Genomic DNA, 27,825 nt, shown 5'->3' on the forward strand with positions numbered 1-27,825 from the left:
GAGTGAATGAATAGTGGCATTGTAAAGCGCTTTGGGTGCCTTGAAAAGCGCTATATAAATCCAATCCATTATTATTATAAAGTTACCTTTAAAGAACACTTTCTTTTACAGTTGCCTAAAGTGCTGGGTTTTCACTTGGTAAGTGGATGGCGAGAGCAGTTAATTAAAAAGTAATTATAGCAGTAACTAAGTGGAAAGGTCAGAGTAGCTTGATGATGTACTTTCCATCTCCTAGAATAGATTTACAGTAAAACAATTTAACCTGACTTTGTCGGTCATCCTCAGTAGTAGCTGTTTCAATTAGAGGACAAGTCCAAAGCTGATTTTGTGTATATTTATCTGTATTTATTTGTTTGTTTATTTCAGTCTGTTCAAAGGTGATTCGTGGTTACGAAAGTCTCTGAAAGGTCTGTGGCAATTTGTGAATTACAAAAAAGAACAATAACATATCTTTATATGTGTATGCGTACTCCGATCAAACAATTATAGTTCTTCTGAGTGCTAGACATGAAGATTACTTTGTGAAGTTGTGATACAAAAAGGCTCACTATAACTTTATTTATCTTACCACTGCAAAAGACAGAAATTTGGCTGTTCATGGTAAATTGATTAGAGGATTGGGATACATCACCAAGCCAACTGATGTCAACTGTGTACCTTTCAAAGGACTTTATTACAGACAGCATTGGTAGCCTCAGGGTATGATTTTATCATGAGACAACATTGACAGCTGATGTCAAAATATGGCATTCAGTAAGTTCTTGATGCAGAATTCTAATCAAAAATGATTGAACTGTTCTTTGCTCAAGTCAAAAGGACGCTTTCAACTACAGCCTCTGTCATTTGGAAGTTTTGCTTTTTTCTAAAAATCCTTATCATAAGCTACCAGTGTCCAAACCAAGCAGCTCCCCAAAAATGTGAGTGTGTAATGAAGTAAAAATTCAATTTTTAAACAGTGTATGCTTGCAAATATTTGACTATAACATACAGGGAATGTGATTGTTGGAATTCGGGAGGCAGCGGGCACCAGAAAATTATACTCACCACAATGCCAAACTGCTCTGACTCCACAAGCTCCTCATATTCACCCTTTAGTTCTGCTAGCGCATTCAGCTCTTTCTGCTCTGGCAGGTTCTTTATCAGGTTCTAGAAATGGAAGAACACACACACACACACACACACACACACACACACACACACACACACACACACACACACACACACACACACACACACCACAACAACAGAGCTACTGTTAATGCAAATGTAATTTTCTCTCCACATCAACATGAAAATCATTGCACAGACACGGAGGACAGTTTAGCTTACACAAAAAGATGAGAAAAAAGTCCACAAAAGCTCTTTGCTTGGACTCATACTATTGTGTTCCTATTTAGTTTACTAGGTTAGTAAATAGTTTGAAAAACTGCATATGTTGCCTCATGGACACATGCCTTTCCTAACAAGTCAACCTGCAGATGAGATCCAGGTCTACGTGAAGACTATACAGTAAGTAGGTAAAATTTTAGAAAAATGTATTTCTACTTGATACTCTACTTCTACTTTCTACTCTACTTCACTACTTGATACCACTAGAGTGCTTTGTATTTTCCTCAACACCAACCAACAACCAAAAACACAGTACTACGAATAATCAACATCAATTTGGAAATGCAAGAGAAAAAGAACTATGAGAATCATAACAATGAAATAGTTTTTTTTTAATACAGTCATGATTTTATTCTTTGAGATTTGTTTTTTTTATTGTTCATTGTTATTTTTTGTTGAATATTACACTACTACCTCATTTTTTTTCTTCCTACAATGACCCTGATTGCTGTTGTAGCTATCAGCACAAAGACATAATACTACGCTTTGTATCCACAACATTTATTCATATTAAGCAGCATACAAGCCTCAAAGTAACACATGAACTTTGGTTATTTGTCATGGTCCTGGGTCTGTGACCCAGCGTTCTGAGTTAGTGGATTTTCTAGATTTTTTTATTATGAATTCTACGCTTGGTTAATTTTATTATTGTTTCTTGTAGTCATTCCCTTGGCATATTTAGTCTTCTTCTGTTATACATTGTGTAAGAGCAATTCCTTCCTTAGTGTTTCCCCATCCTCTTGTGTCTAGTTTTCTGTGTTAATTATAGGTGTCTCCCTGTGCAGTTAGTCTTGTCTCCATGTTTATTTGCCTCTGTTACCCCAGTCATGTCCCTATGTGTCTATCTGGTTCCTCTATGCTCTCGCCCTCACTCTCTGTATGTAGTCAGTCTGTGTGCCTCTCGTGCTTCCTGTCTTATTTTGTCAGTCCTTCGTCCTGTGTGCATTATGTTCTGTTCTGCTTCCCGTCTCATCAGTCGGACTATGTTCAGCTGTGTTCCCCAGGTGTTTCCGCTCTGCTCTGTTTCCTCCTTCCTTGTATATATTGTGTCTCCTCATGTCTGTTCCAAGGGAGACGAGCTGAAATGCTTGGCTGAAATGCCCCCGACTCAAAACCTTCAGGTTTTGAGTCGGGGGCAGTCGGAGCAAGAAGATACTAGGCTCCCATGGTCGCTGCTCTTGTTTTGCAGAGCAATTCCCTGTGAGTTTCTTTTCCCTCGTGTTCACGGTAAGTCAAAAACTGTTGTTTGCTATACAAAGGACCTAATGACTGTTCAGTGTACCACTAGCCCATCAAAATCTAAGACTGTTTCTTTTGCTTCAAAAGCATCCTACATTAAAAGTGTGCATTATGTAGCTGACCCACTAAAGTCTGCAAAGTGGCTGGGCTAGCGACTCTAAAGTCACTTCACAGTTTACTTTCCTGAACCAGTCACTTCTGAGGACCCTGAATTATCCTCTTTGAAGACTGTTTACTGTGAATGTGTGCTGGACTATCAAAAGACTGTTTTTGCTCCCCAACCTGCATCAATAAATTCATAAATACAAAGACTGTTGTGCTTTTGAAACTGGTTGAGTTTTTCCACCTGTGACTTGGGCCCTGTTCCAGTTCCTCCAGCGGGTTGGACATAGCTCTCTCCCGCACCCATACCTGTTCCTCGGGTGGGAGTGGCTGATGTCCATTTGGCCCCTGCAGCAGTCCCGGTTCCCAGGCTAAAGCCAGCTGGGACACAGTCCACCTCTGGACCTGTACCAGTTCCTCAGGTGGAAGCAGCTGATGTCCGGTGGGTCCCTGCACCAGTTTCCAGGGCGAGGGCAGCTGAGACCCAGTCCACTTCTGCACCTGTACCTGTTCCATAGGTGGGGATGACTGGTGTTCGGCCAGTCCAGGAACCCATATGTTTTTCCAGAATGACAATGGTAGCTTATCCAGAGCCTGCTGTGTGCCCTGTGCAGGCCCAGCCAGAGGTCTCTGCACCGTCTGCCTTGTCCTACCCAGAGGTGCCCGCGCCGTGTGGACCTGATTCATCTGTGCCACCGCATGTTTTGTCCCAGCCAGAGGTCTGTGCTCCGCCACTTGGTCCTGTTCTGCCCAAGCCCAAGGTTCTCCGTCGCGTCTGTTGACAACCTCCAACTAAGCTGCCCGAGGAGTCCCGTCGCCTCCGGCAGTTCCCAGTGAAGTGCCGCTTGTCCCGTGGCCGGTGACCAGAACTGCTAGTTGTTTGTTTTTGGACTCACCTGCTGCTTAGGTTTAGACTTGGTCCAGGCTCTGTGACCCAGTGCTTTAAGTTAGTGGATTGTCTAGTTTTGTTTAGTTTATATAAATGAATACACACTTTTTTAAACAGATTTATTGGAACAGATTTTACTCAGTGCACAGTGGTTTGCTGATGGACTCATACAACAATGACAAGATAAGGTCACGCAGTTACTGCTCACTGTTGGTTTATTACTGTGAGAATGGCGGCCCTTAGCCAATTACTAAACCTGATAACGAATAAAAGATATCCAAATTTCTGCAGTATTGCCAACATATCCTTGCTACTGTCTATAAAATGCATGCAGCGGGTTGTCCATCAATCTACAATTGTCTTATAAATTTCTTCGCAAAAGAAAAAACAATCCTGCTGGTAGTGAGGTTAAAGATAAAGATGGAGATGAGGAAGATAATGGGAGGGGCTGCGTTTTCTGTAAATGTTAATTGTTTGTGTGAAGGTCAGCCAAGTTAATAAAATTGACCACAGCGACTTTTCCACCTCTTTTTCTCAGAGGAAAAGAGAGGAAGATGTGCCCTTTTCCAGTTCCTCACAAAGCTTCCTTCCTCATTAGCTCCCCAAATTTATTCAGCAGGAGCAGACTGGCGCAGGATCACGTGGCCAGATGGAAGCCTAGACAGGGAAAACAGAGAGCAGACACAGCTACTGGGCCACAGGCCTGGCTGACCATGCTATAGACCTCAGCAGTCATCACAGACAACATAGCCAGAGTCTACTTCCCACTAATGATGACATCTCTGTCCTTCCCTCAGGGAATTCAGCAATATAAAAAGTGAGCTATAATGCAAGCCATGCAGTCCTGTTTGGGATGAAGCCATTAAATCAAATGTTTCTTGCTTTTGCCAAAGCCCCAATTAAGGTCTGCAGCAAGCAATGGTGCTTTTATAATGAAGGCTTTTGATCATGTCAACAGGAACATAAATATTTTTTTATGATATGAAAAAAAACAAAACAAAACAGAGCAACAACAACAAAATATTGGTGCAATTGTAATTTTAAGGATCATGCTGAAGTTAATAATGACTGGGAAAACTTCGGATCATGCTAAAGTGTTCCGAGGAGTTCTATCCAAATATGTTTAGTAATGCAGCCGTTTAGACCGCTTAGGTACAGCTGGAATGCTATTACTATCCAAAATTCATGTGTAACATCCATTTATGATCCATGTTTCACTGAACCAAATGGGCTTTTTCTGTATGCAATATTCCAAAAATCTAAAAACTATCTACACTCTCCTGGTAGATAAACTCAGAACAAAATAAGCTGTGAATAAAGTTCTTCTCATGAACTCTAAAAGATAATATTAGCAGTCGGATTAGTAACAGTGCTGTCTGACATTGTAGAGTTGGCTCTGAATAAAACAACGGTAATATAGAGGAAAACTGTTCATTTGTTGCAATAGCTGCAGCTAATACTGTGACAAATCCGATCATTTAGATTATTCTCTGGCAAATAATTAGGGATATGTCTTCACACTCATAATGTAAGTCTTTCACAATGTCTTTCCATTTCCATGAGTCTGGTCTGGCACAGAAGAGACATGAAGGAAAAGTGTCCTTGGCAGTCCTTGTTGATAAATGCATTCCAGTCCATTTATAATAATGTCTGTACCTTTCAAAACTGATGCAGCACTTTTACACAGCATGTAAATCCAAGACAAGGAATTGCATATATAAACTTTAACAGAAAATGTCTGTTAAATTTGCCATTTGCAAAGTAGAAACTGCAGTTACATTATGAGTACCTTGCGAAAAAAGTGAAATTAATCTAAAACATTTCAAAATATGGAAGTTGAATGCAACTAAATGAAAAACAAAGCAAGAAGACAAGGTAGTGGAAAATCGAATCCACCTTGTGCTTGTCATTTCATTTGTCTGTCATCTTGTTAATTATCAGAAACCCCATAGAGTACAATTGACACAAAGGCAGCACCATATGTGTAGCAATGTGGGAGTCTGGGTGATGACGCTGGGCCAGACTCCTCACCACAGGCCACCAGACACACACAGCAGTCTAGGAGAGATTACTGCAAGTATGCTAGCAAAACTACACATTCATTTACCGCCTTGGGCGAAGATGAAGGCGCTACGTATCAGCACATGTGCCAAGACACGGCGAAACATGAAGCAACAACAGCATGTTGTTCATGTTAAATCCTCAAAAAAGAAAGCAGGTGTAGGTGAAATGTGTGTATCAACTGTATACACATTTGTAGTAAGATGTTTTATGCTAAATGTAGTGAAGAAACTATTGATATGAGTAGAAAACTGGCAATGTCATTGTGTACACGTTATATTAAAAAGACAACATGGCCACCTGTCAGTTTGAAAACTGTTTGGATTTGCATAGTTGAGTATTTTAGTTTTTCATGTCTTGCTTAAAAAACAAAAACATGAAACCAAGATGAAAGTGGGAACTTAAGGACACAGTGCATATCCACACAGCAGTTATGTGTCAGTCACAAGAAGGGAATGTCTGAAAGCATACCCTGCTGCTTTATTGTCTATTTTACTTTATGGCTCCATAAATACTATATATTTTTAAAAAAGGAAAGAAAAGAAAAAAAAGCATCACATACTTCCGCACAACCTGACTCATTTAATTTATTTTGCTAACGAAATGCAGGGTTATTTTAAGCAGTATTATATTAGAAAGAATACAGTTTAAGAAGGATGCAACACATAACTACAACACTCAGTGGCTAATGCATCTAAAAACAGATCGCAGCAACATGCCAGAAGTGAACACCCCCAGGATCTACAGCAACAACAATGGAATGTCATTCAGACTAAAGAAGTGTAGTTAGATGTGAAGGGAATGGATGGGAGAGGGAACATAGTCCTACTGAAGGGAGTGTACTACCAAAAGAGTACGCCAAGTCCTGAGGATCCAACTGAATAGGAATAACAAGATCTAGACAATCAACACCTACGTCCGCCAGATATGAGATACCGTGCTGGCTTAATAAGCTGGCCAAAGGAGGAGATGGAAGCCACTGACATAAAGACAAAAAAAGCCTGCCTGGATGTCCCGAAGTCAAAATGGGACACAACCTCTTGCGTGGTTGAGAATGACTGAGCTAGGATCAGGTGGGCCTTTCAGTTACATGTGGATAAACTGGTGATGGCTAGCCAATCTGAGTAGTGGTGGACAAGTGGAAGAAGAAGGCCGTAGTAATAGATGTAACGATACCACATCAGGGAGAAGGAAAAGTTTGAGAAATACTGAGACTTAGAGTGGAGCTATAGAAGGTGTGGGAATGTGAAGGTAATTGGAGCACTTGGGGCAGTGAACCCCAACCTGGAAAAGTGGCTCCAGCACATCCCGTGAATGACATCTCTGCTCTCTTGTTCTCTGTCCAGAAAAGCACATTCCTAGGAACATTCATAGATACTGACCAGGACCCTTATGCTCCCAGGCATCTGATAGAGGAGCCGAGCTTGATAAAGGGGATAAAGACTGTCCACAGGGCTAGAGGGGATTTATTTTTTTTGTTTTGTTTTTCTTTTACATACATATATATTAGGGGTGCAACGATACTCGTATCGATATTGAACCGTTCGATACAGTGCTTTCGGTTCGGTATGCATATGTATCGAACAATACAAATTTTTAAATTTATTTTATCAACTTTTCTTCTGACGATGCTGTCTGTGTTCAGAGCTCAGTGGATCTGCGTTCGACTACTCCGCCTAGGCTGCACTGTCGAGCGCAGATCCACTAAGTGCAGCGCAAACTAGCAAGACAGAAGCTAAGCTCGTTGCAACATGGCAAATTGAATTGGTACATTGGTAGGAACTACTGTGTTAGCGCAGTTTGCTCATTAACGTGTTGACGCCGTCCAGCCCCACCCACGGGGTGATCCGCGGTAGCTCGTTAACGGAGATTTGCCGTGTTGTGGCGTTAACGTCATTTCAGATTAACGCTGACAGCACTAGTGGGAACACAACGAATATGACTGCACATTTACGCCGACATCATCCTAGTGCAAAGATAAGTGGAAGCAGACAAAAACAACAAGCACGCATGCTACAAACTTTACCCGAGTCATTTAGACAGCCGTTAGCACATGATTCTCCTTATGGGGACCTGATATGTTTAATATGCTGCTGAGAGTATACCCCAGAAGAAGCGTATAGTATAGCTTTTACTTTGGAAAGAGACATTTCTCTGTAATAAACTCTCTTTTCCAAAGATGAGTGATTCCTCAATCAGATAGATTTATTTTTTATTACTTTGTTGTTTCAGCAACATTAAATTTAAAAACTGTACTTTTGAGTTAAAATATATATTTATAATTTTAATAAATGACAAATTAAAAAAGCATGAACATTTTTTGAAAAAATATCGAAACGTGACACCAAAGTATCGAACCGAACCGTGAATTTTGTGTATCGTTGCACCCCTAATACACACACACACACACACACATATATATATATATATATATATGTATATGTAGGAATAATTTCACTATTAGTACTTAGACTGTCAAGGTGGGGATTGGAAGCAGCTGAGAGGGTAAAGAAGAGTGTAAAAGTAATGAGATACAGGTTTCGGTTCACTAAACATTTGCAGAGGATGACAGTGTCTGTAGGGCTTTTACTTCAACACTTTGATCTCTGCTGCTGTCAATTCACAGTTTCATAGCATTCAGCACTCACACGCCAAGTTAGAACAACTTAATGGGCAGTACTGGGTATGCAATAACTATAAACTTTAACAAACAGTTTAAATGCTTGCATGCAGTTAAAAAAAGGATTGGTGATGTAGTGCAAATGTAATATGAAAAACACTGACATTCAGGCTACAGTGACAATGCTTACTGTATCTGCTAAATACATATATGTATATACGGTGTATATCATCATCAAATTTCATTGACTTGGACTTGTAAGTACAATAATACTACAACTCATACCAGAGCTCTGAGCAGCATATTCCCAAAAGTAAAGTCAAAATGACAAAGAAGCCCAAGAACCCTTGAGATACAATCAGCGATATTAGAGATACGCCAATCAATGAAACTTTTCTCAGAGCAATAAACTCTTTATTAAGTTGGGTTAAATAAAGAAGAAACGAGAAAGCGTTATCTGATGTCTAAAATATGATCTGAGTAAATTGTGCCCCTTTTTAAAGAGCATATGGAAGGTTTATAACAAAGACAGAGGACAAGCCATGCCTGCCATGTGTTTGACAGATGTGATTTTCTCCTTTTAATTGATTTTCTCCTCAGTTTTTGAAGACAGAGAAACATTTGCTATTATTCCCACACTTGTGATGAGAACAACATGGGACTGCCACTTATCTGCCGTGACACCTCAGCGGGCTTTTTACCTGGCTCATGGCAAATCAGTGAAGACTTTTGGTTGAATCAATAACAAAATAATCAACAGATGCAAAGACTTCTCAGCTGTCTGCAAACCTTACTTCTTAAACCAACCCCTGACAGTCTAAAAAGAAAGACTTGGGCAATTTCAAAAGTTTCTTTTTTTTTGTTTTTTTTTCTCAAATTAAGCTTAATAGTCAAAAGAAAGAAAAAAGTAACTTTGCACAATGCTCTGTGGGTGTAGACGGCATCAATCTCAAACAAAAGGTTACTACCACAACTGTAAACTGAATACATGGAACAAAGGCTATCAAGTTGTGTTTGTTTATGCAAATGGGAGTACTTTTGACTGAAAAACAATCAACAAAATAAAGTACACTGCAACACAAATTTGGCTTGGAAATATTCAGCACTACAAAAAAAATTAGGTTTACAAATCTCAAATAAGCTATTGTTATATTTAAAATCATATCGAATGCATTTACAATTACTTTTGTGCTTTTTTAAAATATCTTACAAAACATTCCACAATTAAATCTGACACTACAGGAGCGACGTACAGGTTAAAAATAAGAACAAGCAGCAGAAAAAAATGGCAAATCATGTCTCGGAGGTAAACATGTTAAACAAAGAACATCAGTCTTACAGCTGCGTAGTTTACACAATCTACATCCTGCCAAACAACATAAACACGTCAAATCTCACTGTGAGCAAAGTGACAGTGACAGATTGACAGGCAACGAACTGAGTGTGGCAGATTCTAAAATCGCATTAAACTAAATGGGAAATGCAGTCTAAGAGAAAAAGACAAACACACAGAGAGAAGAAAACAGGTTGGGAGAGATGTGGGGAGGGATTAATTTCAGGGTTGGGGCTGGAAAAGCTGACAGACTTAGTGTGACATTAAATTTGCCTTTTAGGATAAAATATGAGGATTTTTTGTTAAACATGCATACCTGAGCACTTGTATTTATGATGGAAGGTGTGAAGTGCGATTAAGAGTGAGGGTAAGAAAGCAAGTACAAGTTTACACACACACACAAAAAAATTAAAACAGAGAGGTGGCAAAAGAGGCAGAAACAAGCAACACACACACAAAGCAGTGAAAGCAAGAGATTAAAGTGTATCCGTTCTCACCTGAATAGGTGTGAGCCGTTAGGACTTACAAATGAAACTTTTTTATAAATAACTGACAATAAACTTTGCTTTAAAACATGTATTCAACTATTATCACTCCTCTATGATGTTCATATTGTTTTAAGAATACCAGGGGAAACTACAGGGAGTGCAGAATTATTAGGCAAGTTGTATTTTTGAGGAATAATTTTATTATTGAACAACAACCATGTTCTCAATGAACCCAAAAAACTCATTAATATCAAAGCTGAATGTTTTTGGAAGTAGTTTTTAGTTTGTTTTTAGTTTTAGCTATTTTAGAGGGATATCTGTGTGTGCAGGTGACTATTACTGTGCATAATTATTTGGCAACTTAACAAAAAACAAATATATACCCATTTCAATTATTTATTTTTACCAGTGAAACCAATATAACATCTCCACATTCACAAATATACATTTCTGACATTCAAAAACAAAACAAAAACAAATCAGCGACCAATATAGCCACCTTTCTTTGCAAGGACACTCAAAAGCCTGCCATCCATGGATTCTGTCAGTGTTTTGATCTGTTCACCATCAACATTGCGTGCAGCAGCAACCACAGCCTCCCAGACACTGTTCAGAGAGGTGTACTGTTTTCCCTCCTTGTAAATCTCACATTTGATGATGGACCACAGGTTCTCAATGGGGTTCAGATCAGGTGAACAAGGAGGCCATGTCATTAGTTTTTCTTCTTTTATACCCTTTCTTGCCAGCCACGCTGTGGAGTACTTGGACGCGTGTGATGGAGCATTGTCCTGCATGAAAATCATGTTTTTCTTGAAGGATGCAGACTTCTTCCTGTACCACTGCTTGAAGAAGGTGTCTTCCAGAAACTGGCAGTAGGACTGGGAGTTGAGCTTGACTCCATCCTCAACCCGAAAAGGCCCCACAAGCTCATCTTTGATGATACCAGCCCAAACCAGTACTCCACCTCCACCTTGCTGGCGTCTGAGTCGGACTGGAGCTCTCTGCCCTTTACCAATCCAGCCACGGGCCCATCCATCTGGCCCATCAAGACTCACTCTCATTTCATCAGTCCATAAAACCTTAGAAAAATCAGTCTTGAGATATTTCTTGGCCCAGTCTTGACGTTTCAGCTTGTGTGTCTTGTTCAGTGGTGGTCGTCTTTCAGCCTTTCTTACCTTGGCCATGTCTCTGAGTATTGCACACCTTGTGCTTTTGGGCACTCCAGTGATGTTGCAGCTCTGAAATATGGCCAAACTGGTGGCAAGTGGCATCTTGGCAGCTGCACGCTTGACTTTTTTCAGTTCATGGGCAGTTATTTTGCGCCTTGGTTTTTCCACACGCTTCTTGCGACCCTGTTGACTATTTTGAATGAAACGCTTGATTGTTCGATGATCACGCTTCAGAAGCTTTGCAATTTTGAGACTGCTGCATCCCTCTGCAAGATATCTCACTATTTTTGACTTTTCTGAGCCTGTCAAGTCCTTCTTTTGACCCATTTTGCCAAAGAAAAGGACGTTGCCTAATAATTATGCACACCTGATATAGGGTGTTGATGTCATTAGACCACACCCCTTCTCATTACAGAGATGCACATCACCTAATATGCTTAATTGGTAGTAGGCTTTCGAGCCTATACAGCTTGGAGTAAGACAACATGCATGAAGAGGATGATGTGGACAAAATACTCATTTGCCTAATAATTCTGCACTCCCTGTATATTCAAATCATTTGCTAAGAAACAAACTTGCCAAGGTGGAGATAGCAGGGTGAATTTTACTGAACTGCACTGAAATTGTCACTCATTTGTATCCATTTTTCTTTTGCCATGTCTCATATAGTCTTACTAATACAGAGCATATATGAGGCGACTGTCAATCACGCAAGAAAAGAGCATGCATGCAAAACAGTAATAGAAATTAATTTGTTTATGGAGTCTGCCTTCTGAGAGGGTTTCTTTGAATGATGTGCCATCTGTCACAGAAACAAAGACACCGAATTGGAAAGTGAAAACAGAAAACAAATTTTTACTTGGTTAAGGAAATACAGCACCCAGTATGCCAGAGAAGGAGCTGAATGGACCGCACATAATCAAAATTTAACTGCTGTGGTGCATTGTGAATGGACTTCCTACTGCGTGTGTAGGTGTGTGTGTCTGTGCCTGTGTTTTTTCCTTTAATCAATATTCAACCTTAGGACAGAGTACCTGGCCAGGACCCTGTGGTTACAGATCAGCAGCTTGGTGATGATCAGTGAAAAGTACATGTAGTACCTTGGGTGCTGGCCATCACTTCTAAAACACATTTTGATATAGCACCAAATCAAGCCTGATTTCTCTTTTTCCTTGCCTTTACTTTGTTTATTCAATACCTCCTCTCCTTTCCTGTCTTTTTTTTCCAGCCCTCCCAAGTCTGCATAATGTATTTCACATTTCATTGTTAAATTGGCATTTGATGCAGAGTAGAGTTATGTGCTGTGTGCCAAAATAAACCACAATTAAGCCCATGGGGACTCGTTTCTCCTGCTTAAGCTCTAATCCAACAGGCCCATACTTATCGCCATGCCCCACATGTGCACTTTTACACCATGAAAATGATGCCCAACAATGTGCCAGTCTGCTACAATCACCTGTTACAGCAGCGAACAAAGACTGGCATGGGCACTGCAAGACCCAGCAGCCAATGAGCAACTGCATGTAATGATGGGGCCATGCATATGGATGAGCATGGTGGTGATCTGGGTGATTGACAAGAGAGATAAACAATAATAACAAGCAAGGCTAGTTCCGAAGACTCCTGTGAGACCTGGTGGAAAGGTTGTTGCCATGGCGAAGTGAAGGGATGTAGTGAAAAGCCAAAAGCTGACAACACTTGTGTTTACTGGGATACCAACTAGTCAGTGTGTATTAGGACTGTATATGATGCAGTAAGTTGATATGGCTTTAAAATTGCCATTGCCAGCGAAGAACCAGACCTTTATTATTATCATTAGCTTTACATATAAATTGAGCTTCAAAGTAAATATTAAATTTATGCGAAAGGTATATTGTATTTGTGAAACATCCATTATCCATTTGTGTTCACATAGCTGAAAGAACTGAAGTAATCATCATTTTTATGCAGCATTTGTTAGTCAAGTTAGCGACCGATTATTCAGCCTGCCACTTTAAATTGTCTTCATTGATAACTGATATTGAACTGATATTGATGAAATGACAGCCAAATAATCATCACCATTTGAGAATCCGAAAAATATTAAGAACCCTAAATTATTTAAATTTATATGTATACATATTACACATCAGCGCATTTCTTTTCCCAGAGAAGTAAGGCATAGAAGATACCAAAAAAAAGAAAAAAGAAAAAAGCCATCAAACGAAACATGAAGTCAGGATATCTGCTGTTATCTTAGGGCTGTTAGACACTTTGCTTTCACTTTGAAAAGGAAAAAATATTTTCAAAAACCTACAATGCAATGAGCAAAACAGGGACTAAAGAAATGCTATAAACTGATAGCGGAGACTGCTTTTCCTGTTTTCATGTACAGGATATCACAGCAGGATCAGAATAGGTCAGACTGGGGAAATATTTATTTAAATAAGTGCTGTACTTGAAAAAGAAGGTGTAATACATACATACAGACTATTGGTCTGTTCCTGTTGATATTGCAGCATTGAATCATTTTCATTTTTTTTGCGCTAAATCAGGAGTTGAGTGCAATATATGTAACAATACCATTGAGAAGCACATTAATGCATAAATGTGATCGAACAAAGGTAAAGGGAAAAAATTAACCAAGGTATATAAAGAAATAATAAGAATAATAAGAATAAAGAAATGTCCCACTATTTACCTAAAAGCGCTGGTATGTCAACCAATGAGTAATGAAAGTGATATGCATACACTGACTCAATTAGGATATGCTAAGTTTAAATGCAAGCGAATGGCCACTATTATGCAATTCTTTGATATTTTTACTAGTGCATTTGCACACAACATAGGGCAATACTAATTACAAATGAATAGCAGCGGTGCAGTGTTAGTCATTAGCCTTTCCTTTTGAAAAGAAGATGGGGTAATATAAAATACATTGGCAGACATTAAACATTAAGGAGCCACTCTGATATTCTGCAAAACAAGCCCCTAGGGCCATATCATCCGCTGACGAGAGTTAGCTTACCACACGCACCAAAAACTGGGCGTACTAAAACATTTAGTGATGACTCCCTCATTTCAAAAAGCTAGATCACGTGGTGTGTTCTTAGTAGAGACTGAGAAAAGAGCTGCTCTCCAGAAGCCTAAAGTTTAATTCTCAATGCAGATGGGGTAAAATAGAGAGAGAAAAATAATTATCTGAATTTTAAGACTTTTATTTATAATTTGGTGAATCCAAGATTGATTCTGCAGCATGATTAAGCCCCTACATATGCCATCTTTTAACTTCATTTAGCGAGTTGGACTGGCTAAAGAAAGAGATGAAACTGAAATACCCAGGACCCAAAGTGGAGGCAAGTTCTCAAAAATAACTGCAGCAATCGACCTGATAAGTGCCTTAAAAAAGCATATCTATTAAAAGACAAAGGATGATGATGCAAAATACTGCATATATTGCATATTGCATTTATGAATTCCCCGACTAAAATTGCCTAATTTAAATATAGTCTTTATCATTACATGTTTGCTTTCACCTACTGAGGTCAATGTAGTGATGCGCTTTAATATGAAATGGTTAAATTAGAAATGGAGCATAATTGGACATCACAAGGGCTGTGATCTCCAACTATGTATACAGCATGAAGAACCACGGGCTGTTTTTGCTTGATGGAAGGAGAAAAGCTGATTAGACCTGAAAAAGCTTATATTTGCCCGGGGGAGCATTAGAAGAGGGTATACATGCATTGTAGACAGCTTAAGAATTTATAAACTGTAATCACAAAGAACTATTTCCCAAGATGTGCCAATTAAGCAATGAGGGAATGCAAGGTAGTCCAGCAGAAACATTGTACAAGAATAATAAGGAAAAAAGTGGCAAGACAAAAGAACAAGCTGAGAGAGTGCTTGGAGAGTATCCTTGCTAAGCATTAATCTAAATTCCTAAAAATCAACAACACTTAATCCGTCCTACTGTAAGTAAAAAAATAATTTAAATAAGCCTTTGGACACAGTTTCTCTTTGAGAATGCAAACTATGTTTAATACAATAATGGCAACATTGTCAGCAACTTTAACTTCTTTTGCAATTCTCCAGTGACAAGTACGCTAACAGAGAAAGGTTATGAGCTAATAACTCCCTGCATGTGTACCAGTTGATTGCACTATAAACTATTCAAGTTTACAAGTGCTTATTAATAATCTGGGCATTGTTTGGCCTCCTTGTGTTCCTTTGGCATGAACCGTAAGGGCATGGGACCAAATACCATCATTATGCCAGTTAAGCCTTCCCCCCTCTGGGGCAAAGAGGCTGTTGGGTACTTTTGGACAGATAAAAACACCAAAGGCAACAGTTTAAATCAGTAACAGTAGGCTCATGGGCACATATCCACATCATGATTGAAATAATGCAAGTGTGGAAGATGTGTTCTTAGCCAGAGTGCTGCTTAGGTCTCGTAGTCTTGCAGTGCCAAAACTAAATGCAAACACAATAGAACCTGGCCCTGAAGCCCACATGTGCCTGACTCTTTCACACACAAAAAAGGTCTACAGGACCCTTCCCATGCTGCTTCTCCTGCCACCAATAAAAGCAATGAATAGCTTTGTCAGGATGTCAGCTCTTTTAAAAGCAGACCTTTGCAATGCTTTCTGAGACTCAACCTGCTTTCACTGAGCCAACTGGTATTGTTGTTTGTCATTGTCCACACTGTTATAATCTATATGGTAGTGTGGTGACTCTGTCTTTTAAAATTTGATGAAGCTGACCTGATTTACAAAAATGACCACCAGCACTATGTCTATTGTAGTCAAACAAAGAGCACAGACAAAGAAAGAGGGCATGACAGAATGCAAATGTGTGTGCGTGTGTGTGTGTGTGTTTGCATGTGTTTGAGGACTGTGCACGCATTTATTGGTTAGATGATGCATAATGCAGTTTTACAGGGACTAGAAAACAGAGGGGATAACTGACACCGTCTATCCATTTGCATGTGCCGTACTTATGTTTGCATGCTGGGTGCATGGAGATGAAAATAAGGATTCAAGTATTCATGTAGGGCATGGATGAATGGGGAGATCCAGGACTGTCTGCTAACATTCAGGGATGTGTATATCATCTCCGAGGCGTTGATGGGCCCTAATGCAGAATAAGGAGAGCCAATCAACTCCTATCTATCCGCTCTGCCAGGGTGACACATTGTAGGGGTACTTCAAGGCCAGCGTACTGCCACATTCTGCTGACAAATCATTACATTAGACATGTCGACTGAGAAGGAAGGTAATAAGATTGAGTTACAGGGTTTTAGATGGATTATGAACACCTCTTGCTTCCTTGATTCTTTCCATTTTCACCATTCTTTAAACTTATCTGTTTAATTCCAATTGTTGAACAGACATTTGAACTTGGTTATTTTAGTTTCATAACGAAAACTGCACAGACAGTTAAAAAGGAGGAATTGTTCATGTCTCCTCTTCTTCACCACAAATACAGGCACTCTTTGTCTAATTGCCAAATGAATTTTTCAACGTGGCAATTTTTGAATGAAAAAAAAAATAACGCTAAAAATTTCCATTGCACATTTTGATTGTAGTTCAGTAACAGTAAATGACTGGTGTAAAACCAATAGCATGTACACTTTTGTTAAGAAGAACAAGAAGCAGAAGGTGAAGATGAAGAATAAGATGAAGAAAGTTTACTAATAATTTTTTTATTGTTGTTGTTGTTGTTACTCATTTACTTTTGAAAGCGTCCTTGCTTTATTTTATGTGTGTGCATCCGTCCACGAGATAAATGGTGATTGGCGTGTGGCTGAAAGTGGGTGGTGAGGAATGATTAATCAGCATAATGAATGTGGATAAGCACTGTGCAGATGGAGCCCACACTCAGGACTGTGTCACCCAGCAGGGAGTCTTTTTGCTTCCCTTCAGTGCCTCTGCATAGTTTCAACTATAGCTATAATTGTATTTGTTGGGCATGTGTTGCTTGCTGCCTCGTTTAATTTGCGAGCTCATTTCTGCACGCTTTTGCTTTATAATCACCTCATTCATATTTCAGTAGGATGGTTATCTAAGTATACAATTAGCAACATTTTCATGTAAATAAAAATTTACGCATTTGTTTTGCTTCTCTCTCTTGCCAAACATTATTGCAATGTACCATTTGCAGCAAATCGTGCTTTCAGTCAAACACAGTTTAATAAGTCCTCTTGCTTCACATTTTAACCACTACACAATACATGACATACACTTTGAGCTGTCTGCGGGTTCAAACCGATTTTTAATACCTTAACCTTAATATTTAAAATGAACTTCATTCTCATAAAATGAGAATGCATCAGTGTTATATCCATGCATTAAACAATTGCATTGGATTTTATGTATTTAGTTAAAAGCTTATATTCCACAATAATAGAATATGTATGCATTGTCACCCACTCAAATTCTATTTATACACCATATATAAAGGCTAGTAAACCTTTAATGTAAGAGAATCATAATTTAATCAATTCAAAGCAAATTCAAAAGAGACATTATATAACATTAGCATAACAGCAGGTGAATTAACAGAAGAAAGAATTGTTAATAACTGGGATGCTATCCAAACTGTTCCGCCTGAACTTTCTACTTCAGACCATGCAGACCATTATTTAACCAGCAGTGACATACATGCCAGATGTGTGCCCCTTCTGTACCAATAAGTTAACCCGGTTGGTCACCCTGGCTCCCCCTAGATTTCATGACATTAGCTTGGTTTTCAGATGCTCTTACTGAGTCATACGCTCATTCTGCTAAGCCCTGTTGAGCCTTTTTGTTAGAAACCCCACTGTCCTGCTTCATATTGAATAAAGAGTAAAATGGAGAAAGTAAATGGGGACAATAAAAAACCTCTTTCTAGCTGTTTGAATGCTGAAAAGGCTACATATGACTAACCCTAAGATACTTCTCATTGGTGTATTTTTGCTACGTTCAGCCACTATTTCTTCATCACTTTCTATATATATATATATGGTGCTGTGTGTACTGGCAATGTGTTAGTACTTTAACATACTTTTTCCTCCCCCAAAGAGGAGGGATGTGTGTCATCTCATACACACCCTATGGCTGTACTTTCACCTAGTCAGTTTAAGGGTTTATTTTGCAGGATTTACATTAGTTGATATACATATCGTGTAAGTTTTGGTGGTAAAGAATATATACTGATATATACAATATACCAACCAGAAGCAACATTAAGACACCTTTCAAGTGAATTGAATAACATTAATCACATTGTTACTTTGCACAGCTATACTGGGGAAGTTTTTTCCTGGGAATTATGTGGGCGTTATGTTGGCACATGTGCTCGCTTAGTAAACATTGGTGCAAACCAAGTAATCACCCACCTCCACACCGCAGCTGCATTCTGAGACCACACTAGAACTTTAACACAAAAGCAGTGTGATCCAGCTCATTGCCCAGGAATGACTTGAGGAACACATGACACTGATTATACAGGTCTGACTGAGCATCTACAGGATGTGTCAGAGCAAACGCAATCCAAAGAAGCCCACCTCACAACCACAGGACCCAATAGATCAACTGTCCCAATGCCAGACACCACAGGACACCCTTCGAGCTAGTGGGAATGAGAACTTTTCCCCCTTTCTCTGGACCTAAGCTTGAAATCAGCAGCCAACAATGTCCACTCCTGGTTGTCAAGTAAAGAAAAGGGGGAAAAAAGACTTCTGTACACACCCATGCACAGAAAGCAGTGTATCACTGCCAAGATTATACTAAAATCAAATGTTCTATTTACTACTCACCCCTAGGGTACACACCTCCTACTGCAGAAATAAAACAGTAATAAAAGCCAACATGCTGCTTTACTCACAAGGACAGTGCAAGAAATGTTAGTACAGATTGAGGCTCAGGCTGCACAGTGATGCATCTTCACCTCAAGTGCATCCACCTTATTTTCAATTAATGTTTTGTTTTTTTTGAGACAGTGAAAAATAAAATAGAAAAAAACAAGTAGCCTTTAGAAAGCTCATTAATCATGGTTTAAAACAAAGACAAGACGAGATGGGGTGGAGTTGAGGAGACTTTGCCAAGCCTTCACCTTCTCCATCCATTGTAATAGGATAAAGGGTGGGTCTCTATGGTCCACATGAAAATGAGAAGACTGACTTGTGCAAAAAAAACAGACCACACCAGGTCTCCACACACACAAAGTTCACACATTTTTTAGAAACTGCAAAGTAACAGAGAAGGGTAAAAAAGAAAGGAAAAAAGGGGGGAAGGGGGGTACTTACGCACCACACTGAGTATCAGTCTTACCTGGATGAGTGATTCACTCAGTCTCTCCTCGTCTACCTGGAGCACAATGTCCCGGATCTCTTCATAAGGCAGGCGGAACGAGCCCAAGAAAATTGCTGTTGTGATGTAGACAGAAAAGAGTCATTTCCTCTCCCTTTTTTATTAGACTGCAGGCTTCAAAGAGACATTTCAGCACAAAATGACCACAGACCTAACTTTCCACTTGGAAAAACTAATGCATTTTAAGCCTTTCGACTGGATAGTCTGTGTCACAAAAGCTGGACAGGAAAAAAAAATCATGATTTAACAATAACAAGTAAAACAGTGACATGTAATAATAACAATACTAATAATGAGAATATTTTTAATTAGCTGTAGGAGTGTTTGTGTCATGTGAACAGCTACATGCTTTTGTAAGGGTGGATACAAAGGTGCCCAGTGAATTTGCCTCAGGGCAAAGCCTCATGGCTGTTTCACACTCCAGGTGGGGTGGCTACATTGAAAAGTGGAGCTGATGGTGTATCCAGGTGGAAGTCACACATGGAGGTTTGGTAATGAGTTGGAGGAGAGTCACTCAACAGCTGCTTAACTACTGAAGCACTGGGACCTGATGTCTGTATGAGACGTGCAACAGAGAAAGAGTGCGTCCTTTTTTCAGCTCTTCATAGTCTACTGCTACTTAATATACAGAGTATTTACTGCATTTAAGTCAGTTATAGCATAACACGCCGTTGCTATCACTTTGATTTATGATATAGTGTTGTAGAGCTTTAGTCCCATAACATCTAGCATCATTTTCTGGTTTCACTACTTAATATACCTACCTTTCCTCAGTTCAACATTGGATATTCAGTAGTAAGTTCTCTTAAGAGTCTCCCTTCAAAGGTCATACATATTGGATACTAGGACATATTGGAGATTCAAAGTGAGGGAAATGTAGATGGGAAGGCAAAAAAAAAAAAAGTTCCAGGCTGAAAATCCAATATTTGGTGCTATCAGCTTGCACCTGGTTCTTATTTCCTGTGATGGTGTAGGTGTAGGTGTGTTGATGAGATTCAGCAGCACAATGCCGTTTTGGTGCACAATTTAGCAAAAAATTGCACCTGCACATTCGCCCATGAGGATTAGTATGTATGTGTTTTTCCAGGTGCACTGAGGTGTATTTTTGGTTTTAGTTTGTATACAAAGGAGCTTTGCATTACTGCATTACTGATATGGGAATCAAACATCTGATTCTCATGTTCCATTTTCTGTACTGTTGAAAAGGGATAGGAAGTGATACTATAAGTGATACAATATCTATAGAGATACAACAGCAAATGTAGTAGACCACGCAATGTAAGGTTTATGGCATAGCTGCTCTAAATGAATAGCATTGGTAATTATCAAAATCATTTTATGTTTCTGTAATGGTTAATCCGCCAGCATGTGGAAGCACTTTAATCGACATGACATTTTTAATGCTGTGATATAATTACTGTTGTTATCCATGAATTTTGAAATGTACTGTTTTTCCAAAAAAAGTATAAAAAAGGGTAACACATATTTTTTTTTTTTTATTAAGGCATCAAATTGCAGTTATTTACTTTCCTGAATAGAAAAAAAAATAGTTTGAATAGTTGAACGTTATGCTCGATGAATTAATTTGAGCAATATAAACATGAATTCTGTTTGTCTAATAAGTAACAATATGATTTTTAGCTTTAAACTCATTTTTGACAGATTTTTTAAATATCTGTGTTTTCTTGGTTTTTATGAAAGGTGGTCTAATAAATTTATTAAGTATCGTAGCTCTATGCTGAGTTTTTTTCAGTCCTTTTTCTCTTTCAGGAAATACAAGAACGCAGGGTTTGTATCTCTCCTCTCACAACACTCTCTCACTTAGGCAGACCCCACCTCTAAGTGTCCCTCTGGACTTAAATCTCCCAACTCTCTTCTCCGGCAAGAATAGAGACAAAGTGCACATGAAGATGTTAAAATTGCATGTATAGTAAAAAAAACAGTAGTGAATATAGCACACCAGACTCTGACAAAAGCAGACAAAACTTAAATATCTTCAATGGAAGTGAAAACAGGTGGCATGCTGCTCTGCAAGTTTACTTTTTGAAATGCGTTGGAATTCTGTATGTGCATTAATTATTTTTGTTGGTTTTGGAAAAAAAGTGGAAACAATTGGTTTTCAATGGTTTCTAGTTCTAAGCAGAATTGCAGGAACTCTTCACTGAGAAACCAGTTGGTACATATATCATCCCGTTTTAATACATGAATTCTTAAACATTATATATAAAATATATATTTTTTACTTTTTTTATATTTTAATATTTTCTTGCCCGTGTAATCCAGCTTTATTTGCTAATCTTAAATTTAAAAAGTATGCATTTTATGTAGGTTTTCCATTTATTAATTCTTTTTATACAGCTGCTACATTGTGCACAAGCAGCTGCAGAGAAAAGTGATAAAAGAGAGAAAAGTATTGTGTCGAGTACTTTTTCAATATACTCAATATACTTCCAGTTGGGGAAGTATATTGAGTAGGAGATTTACTACTCTTGAAGCACCTGACATACTGAATAAGATTAAAATTTATATGAATTGTAGTACATTGTCTTGACAAGCCACTGTAATTATTATTAGTAAGCTAACTAACTATAGTGTAAGCCTTATTTTTAAAAATATGCCTTTATGAGTTTATTAAATTCAGTTTCAGGCTAGCATATTCTGAGGAGATTTCTGTCAAAGTAAACTTATTTTATACTTGTGTCATGGTTCTGGGTCCTTTTGACCCAGCATTTTGAGTTTCTTGTATTCCAGTGATATTTTGGTGTTATGGTTTATGTTCAGGTTCATTTATAGTTTTAGCCATTCTTTTTTGAGGTTTTTTTTAGTCCCTGTTTATTTCTTGGATTATTAGGTTCCCCCTTGTGTCTTTGCCCTTTGTGTCTCCCTATGTGTGTCTGTGTTGTGCTTCTATGAGCCTTTGCATCTTGTTTCCCTCCTTGTGTTCCGTTCTTGTGTTTCCCCAGCCCATCATGTCTCCTCTCTCACCCTCACGTTCCCTCGCTCCCTCTCGTCTGCCTTTCCTCCACTCCTGTATCATGCTCCTCCACTTCCTGTTTGATTGCGAAGGTCTTCTGTTTCCACGTTCGGTGTGTCTTGTTTTGCTTCCCGTGTGGCGTCATGTTAATTCATGTCAGCTGTGTTCCCTATGTGTTCTCACTTCCCTCATTATCTTTCTATGTATTTATGTCAGCGTCTCCCTCGGTGCTCTCCCTCATGGCTGTGTGTCTCTCCGTGTGTTTCCTCATGTGCTTAGTTCTTATTATTTCCCAGTATTGTTTGTATCATTTTCCATTTTCAACATATAAAGCTGTGTTTTGAGTTCACATTCCACCTATGAGTCTGCGTTTGGGTCCTTTCCTGCCTGCTTCACACAGCCATTTCATGACAACTTGTTCATATTTTTCAAGATTTAAACCCAACTTCTGGTGAGAATTGCTTTCAAAGGGCAGGCCAAATACTTGCCAAAGTATGTTTTTGTCACAAACGCACACACACACACACACACACACACATATATATATATATATATATATATATATATATATATATACATATATAAATATATAAAATAAAAAAAATTTAAAAAAAATTCCCCACTCGCCCCTGTGGGCGGTCAATCCTTCAAGCTAGGGTCCTCTACCAGAGGCCTGGGAGCTTGAGGGTCCTGCGCAGTATCTTAGCTGTTCCTAGGACTGCGCTCTTCTGGACAGAGATCTCTGATGTTGTTCCCGGGATCTGCTGGAGCCACTCGCCTAGTTTGGGAGTCACTGCACCTAGTGCTCCAATTACCATTGGGACCACCTTCACCCTCCACATCTTCTCGAGCTCTTCTCTGAGCCCTTGGTATTTCTCGAGCTTCTCGTGTTCCTTCTTCCTGATGTTGCTGTCATTCGGAACCGCTACATCGATCACTACGGCCGTCTTCTCATGTTTGTCTAGCACCACTATGTCCGGTTGGTTAGCCACCACCATTTTGTCCGTCTGTATCTGGAAGTCCCACAGGATCTTAGCTCGGTCATTCTCCACCACCCTTGGGGGCGTCTCCCATTTTGACCTCGGCACTTCCAGGCCATATTCGGCACAGATGTTTCTGTATACTATGCCGGCCACTTGGTTATGGCGTTTCATGCCTGCTAGCAACTTGCACCCTGCTGTTATGTGCTGGATTGTCTCAGAGGCATCTTTACACAGCCTGCACCTGGGGTCTTGCCTGGTGTGATAGACCCCAGCCTCTATGGATCTTGTACTCAGAGCTTGTTCTTCTGCTGCCATGATTAGTGCCTCTGTACTGTCTTTCAGTCCAGCTTTGTCCAGTCACTGGCAGGATTTCTGGATATCAGCCACCTCCTCTATCTGCCAGTGGTACATACCATGCAGGGGCCTGTCCTTCCATGATGGTTCCTCGCCTTCCTCCACTTTCTTGGGTTTCTGCTGCCTGAGGTATTCACTGAGCACTTGGTCAGTTGGGGCCATCTTCATGATGTATTCGTGGATATTCGTTGTCTCATCCTGGACTGTGGTGCTGACACTCACCAGTCCCCAGCCCCCTTCCTTCCGCTTAGCATACAGCCTCAGGGTGCTGGACTTGGGGTGAAACCCTCCATGCATGGTAAGGAGCTTTCTTGTCTTGATGTCAATGGCTTCTATCTCCTCCTTTGGCCAGCCTATTACCCCAGCAGGGTACCTGATCACGGGCAGGGCGTAGGTGTTGATAGCCCGGATCTTGTTCTTACCGTTCAGGACTTGCCTGACCCTCTGCAGGTACTTGGTGGTTGCAGCTTTCCTGGCAGCCTCTTCATGGTTCCCATTCGCCTGCGGGATCCCCAGGTACTTGTAACTGTCCTCTATGTCTGCAATGTTGCCTTCTGGTAGTTTGATCCCCTCCGTTCTGACCACCTTCCCTCTCTTTGTTACCATCCGACTACACTTCTCCAGCCCGAACGACATTCCGATGTCATTGCTGTATATCCTGGTAGTGTGGATCAGTGAATCGATGTCTCGTTCACTCTTGGCATACAGCTTGATGTCATCCATGTACAGGAGGTGGCTGACAACTGTGCCATTCCGTAGTCGGTATCCGTAGCCAGTCTTGTCAATTATCTCACTGAGGGGGTTAAGGCCTATGCAGAACAGCAGTGGGGACAGAGCATCTCCTTGGTAGATCCCGCACTTGACGGTGACTTGTGCTATGGGCTTGGAGTTGGCCTCTAGTGTTGTCCGCCACATCCCCATTGAGTTCCTGATGAAGGCTCTCAGGGTCCTGTTGATCTTATATAGTTCTAGGCATTCCAGGATCCAGGTGTGGGGCATTGAGTCATAGGTCTTCTTGTAATCAATCCAGGCAGTGCACAGGTTGGTCAGTCTGGTCCTGCAGTCTCGGCTGACTGCTTGGTCTGCCAGTAGCTGGTGTTTTGCGCCTCTGGTATTCTTGCCCATCCCTTTCTGTGCCCCGCTCATGTATTGACCCATGTTCATCTTAGCCCCTATGATGCCTGACAGGAGCTTCCACGTGGTGCTGAGGCAGGTTATTGGTCGGTAGTTGGAGGGGACCGGCCCCTTCTGGGGGTCCTTGAGGATCAGGACCGTCCGGCCTTCGGTTAGCCATTCCGGGTGTCTCTCGTCAACTAGCAGCTGGTTCATTTGTGCTGCCAGGCGCTCGTGGAGTGCAGTCAGCTTCTTCAGCCAGTAGGCATGAACCATGTCAGGGCCTGGTGCTGTCCAACTCTTCATATTGGAGACCCTTTCTTGGATATCTGCCACTGTGATGGTTACTGGACCCTGCTCGGGGAGGTCGCTGTGGTCTGCCCTCAGATCCACCAGCCACTGAGCATTGCCGTTATGGGTTGCGTCCTTCTCCCATATGCTCTTCCAGTATTGCTCCGTCTCCAGCCTTGGTGGTGCTGTTCTCATATTGTTCCCCTGCCACTGAGAGTACACCTTGGCTGGTTCCGTGGAGAACAGCTGGTTTATTCTCTTGCCTTCTATCTCTCTGGTGTATCTCTTCAAGCGGCTGGCCAACTGCAACTCCGATAGTTGGCTAACCTCCCTCCGTGCTACCTCTTGATCTTAGCCTCTAGCCTCCTTCTCCATGGAGGGTACTGCCCCTTGTGGCTGTTCAACTTGTAGCCAAGCATCTCACTGATCACTGCTGCCGTATTGTAGATCAGCTTGTTAGTGTCGGTAATCGTGGCTGTAGGTATTGTCCGTAGTGCTGCATTAACATCATCTAGCAGACCTTCTGCGGGTACTTCACGTAATCTTGGTAACCGGCTACGGGGGGTCCAGGTTTCAAGCTTGGCCATGATCCTATCTTTCAGGTCAGTTCCTCTCGCACTCAACGATCCTTCTCCTATCGCACTTAGGGCTTTGTACCCAATCTCGGGTGGGGGTGATAATATCTCCCCCCTGATCTGGCGTCCTGGCTCCCCCTTGCCGTAGCATTTATGTTGTACCTCGTCAATCTCTAGCTGTGAGAGCAGTCCCTTCTTTCGAATGTTGGAACACTGAGCTACTAGTTGTTTCGCCGTCATTGTGGATGTTGGGTATCGAAGAATCCATAGGTCCCTCATCCTATTCATGTAACCCCTTCCGCCAGGGTTACTTGCGTAGTAGCATTCCAACAACGCCCTGTTTTCGTCTCTTGCCCACCGATGCCTTCTTGTTCCAGTAGCCCACTTCTCGTCAGGGTGCCCTGGTTCCTCAACACCTGACGCGGACCTTGTTGATCCGGGCGACGTCCGAGCCGGTATGCCTTCATATTTATCTGTCTCGCTCATGTCTGCGGTTGGCTTGCTTAGCAGAGGGGGTCTAGCCTTAGGACCCCTACTTGATACAGACGCCCCAGGCGGGAATCAAACTTGCGATCCTCTGCTCCAATATATATATATATTAGGGGTGCAACAATACATGTATCGGTATTGAACCGTTCGATACAGTGCTTTCGGTTCGGTGCGCATATGTATCAAACAATACAGAATTTTTTATTTATTTTATCAACTTTTCTTCTGATGATGCTGTCTGTGTTGAGAGTCGACAGTGCAGCCTAGGCGGAGTAGTTGAATGCAGATCCACTGAGCGCAGCGCAAGCTAGCGAGACAGAAGTTAAGCTCGTTGCAACATGGAAACTGCCTCAACGCTACCCGAAATATAACCACCCTCATTCAGATCTGGCCTTTGGAACTATTTTGGTTTTCATGTGAAGTATGACCCTGATGGTAAGCGCGTCATGGACAAAAGTACAACAGTATGTCGGATGTGCCACGCAATGCTCAATTACATTGGTGGGAACTAGTGCGTTAGCGCAGTTAGCTCGTTAATGTGTTGATGCCGTCCAACCCCACGGACGGGGTGATCCGCGGTAACTCGTCAACAGAGATTTGCTGCGTTATGGCGTTAATGTCATTTTAACGAGATTAACGCTGACAGCACTAGTGGGGACACAACGAATATGACTGCACATTTACTCCGACATCATCCTAGTGCAAAGACAAGTGGACGCAGACAAAAACAACAAGCACGCATGCTACAAACTTTACCCGAGTCATTTAGACAGCCGTTAGCACATGATTCTCCTTATGGGGACCTGATATGTTTAATATGCTGCTGAGAATATACACCAGAAGAAGCGTATAGTATAGCTTTTATTTTGGAAAGAGACATTTCTCTGTAATAAACTCTCTTTTCCAAAGATGAGTGATTTCTCGATCAGATAGATTTTTTTTTTTTTAAATTATTTTGTTGTTTCAGCAACATTAAATTTAAAAACTGTACTTTTGAGTTAAAATATATATTTATAACTTTAATAAATGACAAATTAAAAAGGCATGAACATTTTTTTGTATCGAAAAAATATCGAACCGTGACACCAAAGTATCGAACCAAACCGTGAATTTTGTGTATCGTTGCACCCCTACTATATACATATATATATATGTAGTTTTGTTTTTTTTTAATATATTTTTATTGAGAGATAAGTGTACATTAGTTTACAATGACAATACAATCTGTTCCCCTCACATATTTTTTAGTTTTTCTTACATGAACAGATACGATAATACACACACACACACACACACACACACACACACAGGCACACCCACACACACGCTTAAATAAAATTGAAAAAATAAACAAACAAAACAAAACCTAATAAGAAACCCAAAACAAACACAAACAACAAACCCCAAAAAATATATATATGTAGTT

At 40.4% G+C, this 27,825-nt stretch overlaps 1 protein-coding gene across 8 annotated transcripts in view; it reads right to left on the reverse strand.

The window, feature by feature from the left end:
• Positions 1-27,825, reverse strand: part of diaph2 (diaphanous-related formin 2) — a 364,160-nt gene that overhangs the window by 133,975 nt on the left and 202,360 nt on the right. For all 8 annotated transcript variants that reach the window (XM_084951486.1, XM_084951520.1, XM_084951494.1 and 5 more), the window contains 2 exons: positions 19,582-19,676; positions 1,045-1,146 (listed from right to left, as the gene is read on the reverse strand). In XM_084951486.1, the coding sequence (XP_084807612.1) occupies positions 1,045-1,146; positions 19,582-19,676 (197 nt within the window). The remainder of the gene's footprint in view (positions 1-1,044; positions 1,147-19,581; positions 19,677-27,825) is intronic.

This window comes from Perissodus microlepis, chromosome 2, assembly GCF_051167445.1.
Source record: "Perissodus microlepis isolate ML-2025 ecotype Zambia chromosome 2, ASM5116744v1, whole genome shotgun sequence".
Taxonomy (NCBI): domain Eukaryota; kingdom Metazoa; phylum Chordata; class Actinopteri; order Cichliformes; family Cichlidae; genus Perissodus; species Perissodus microlepis.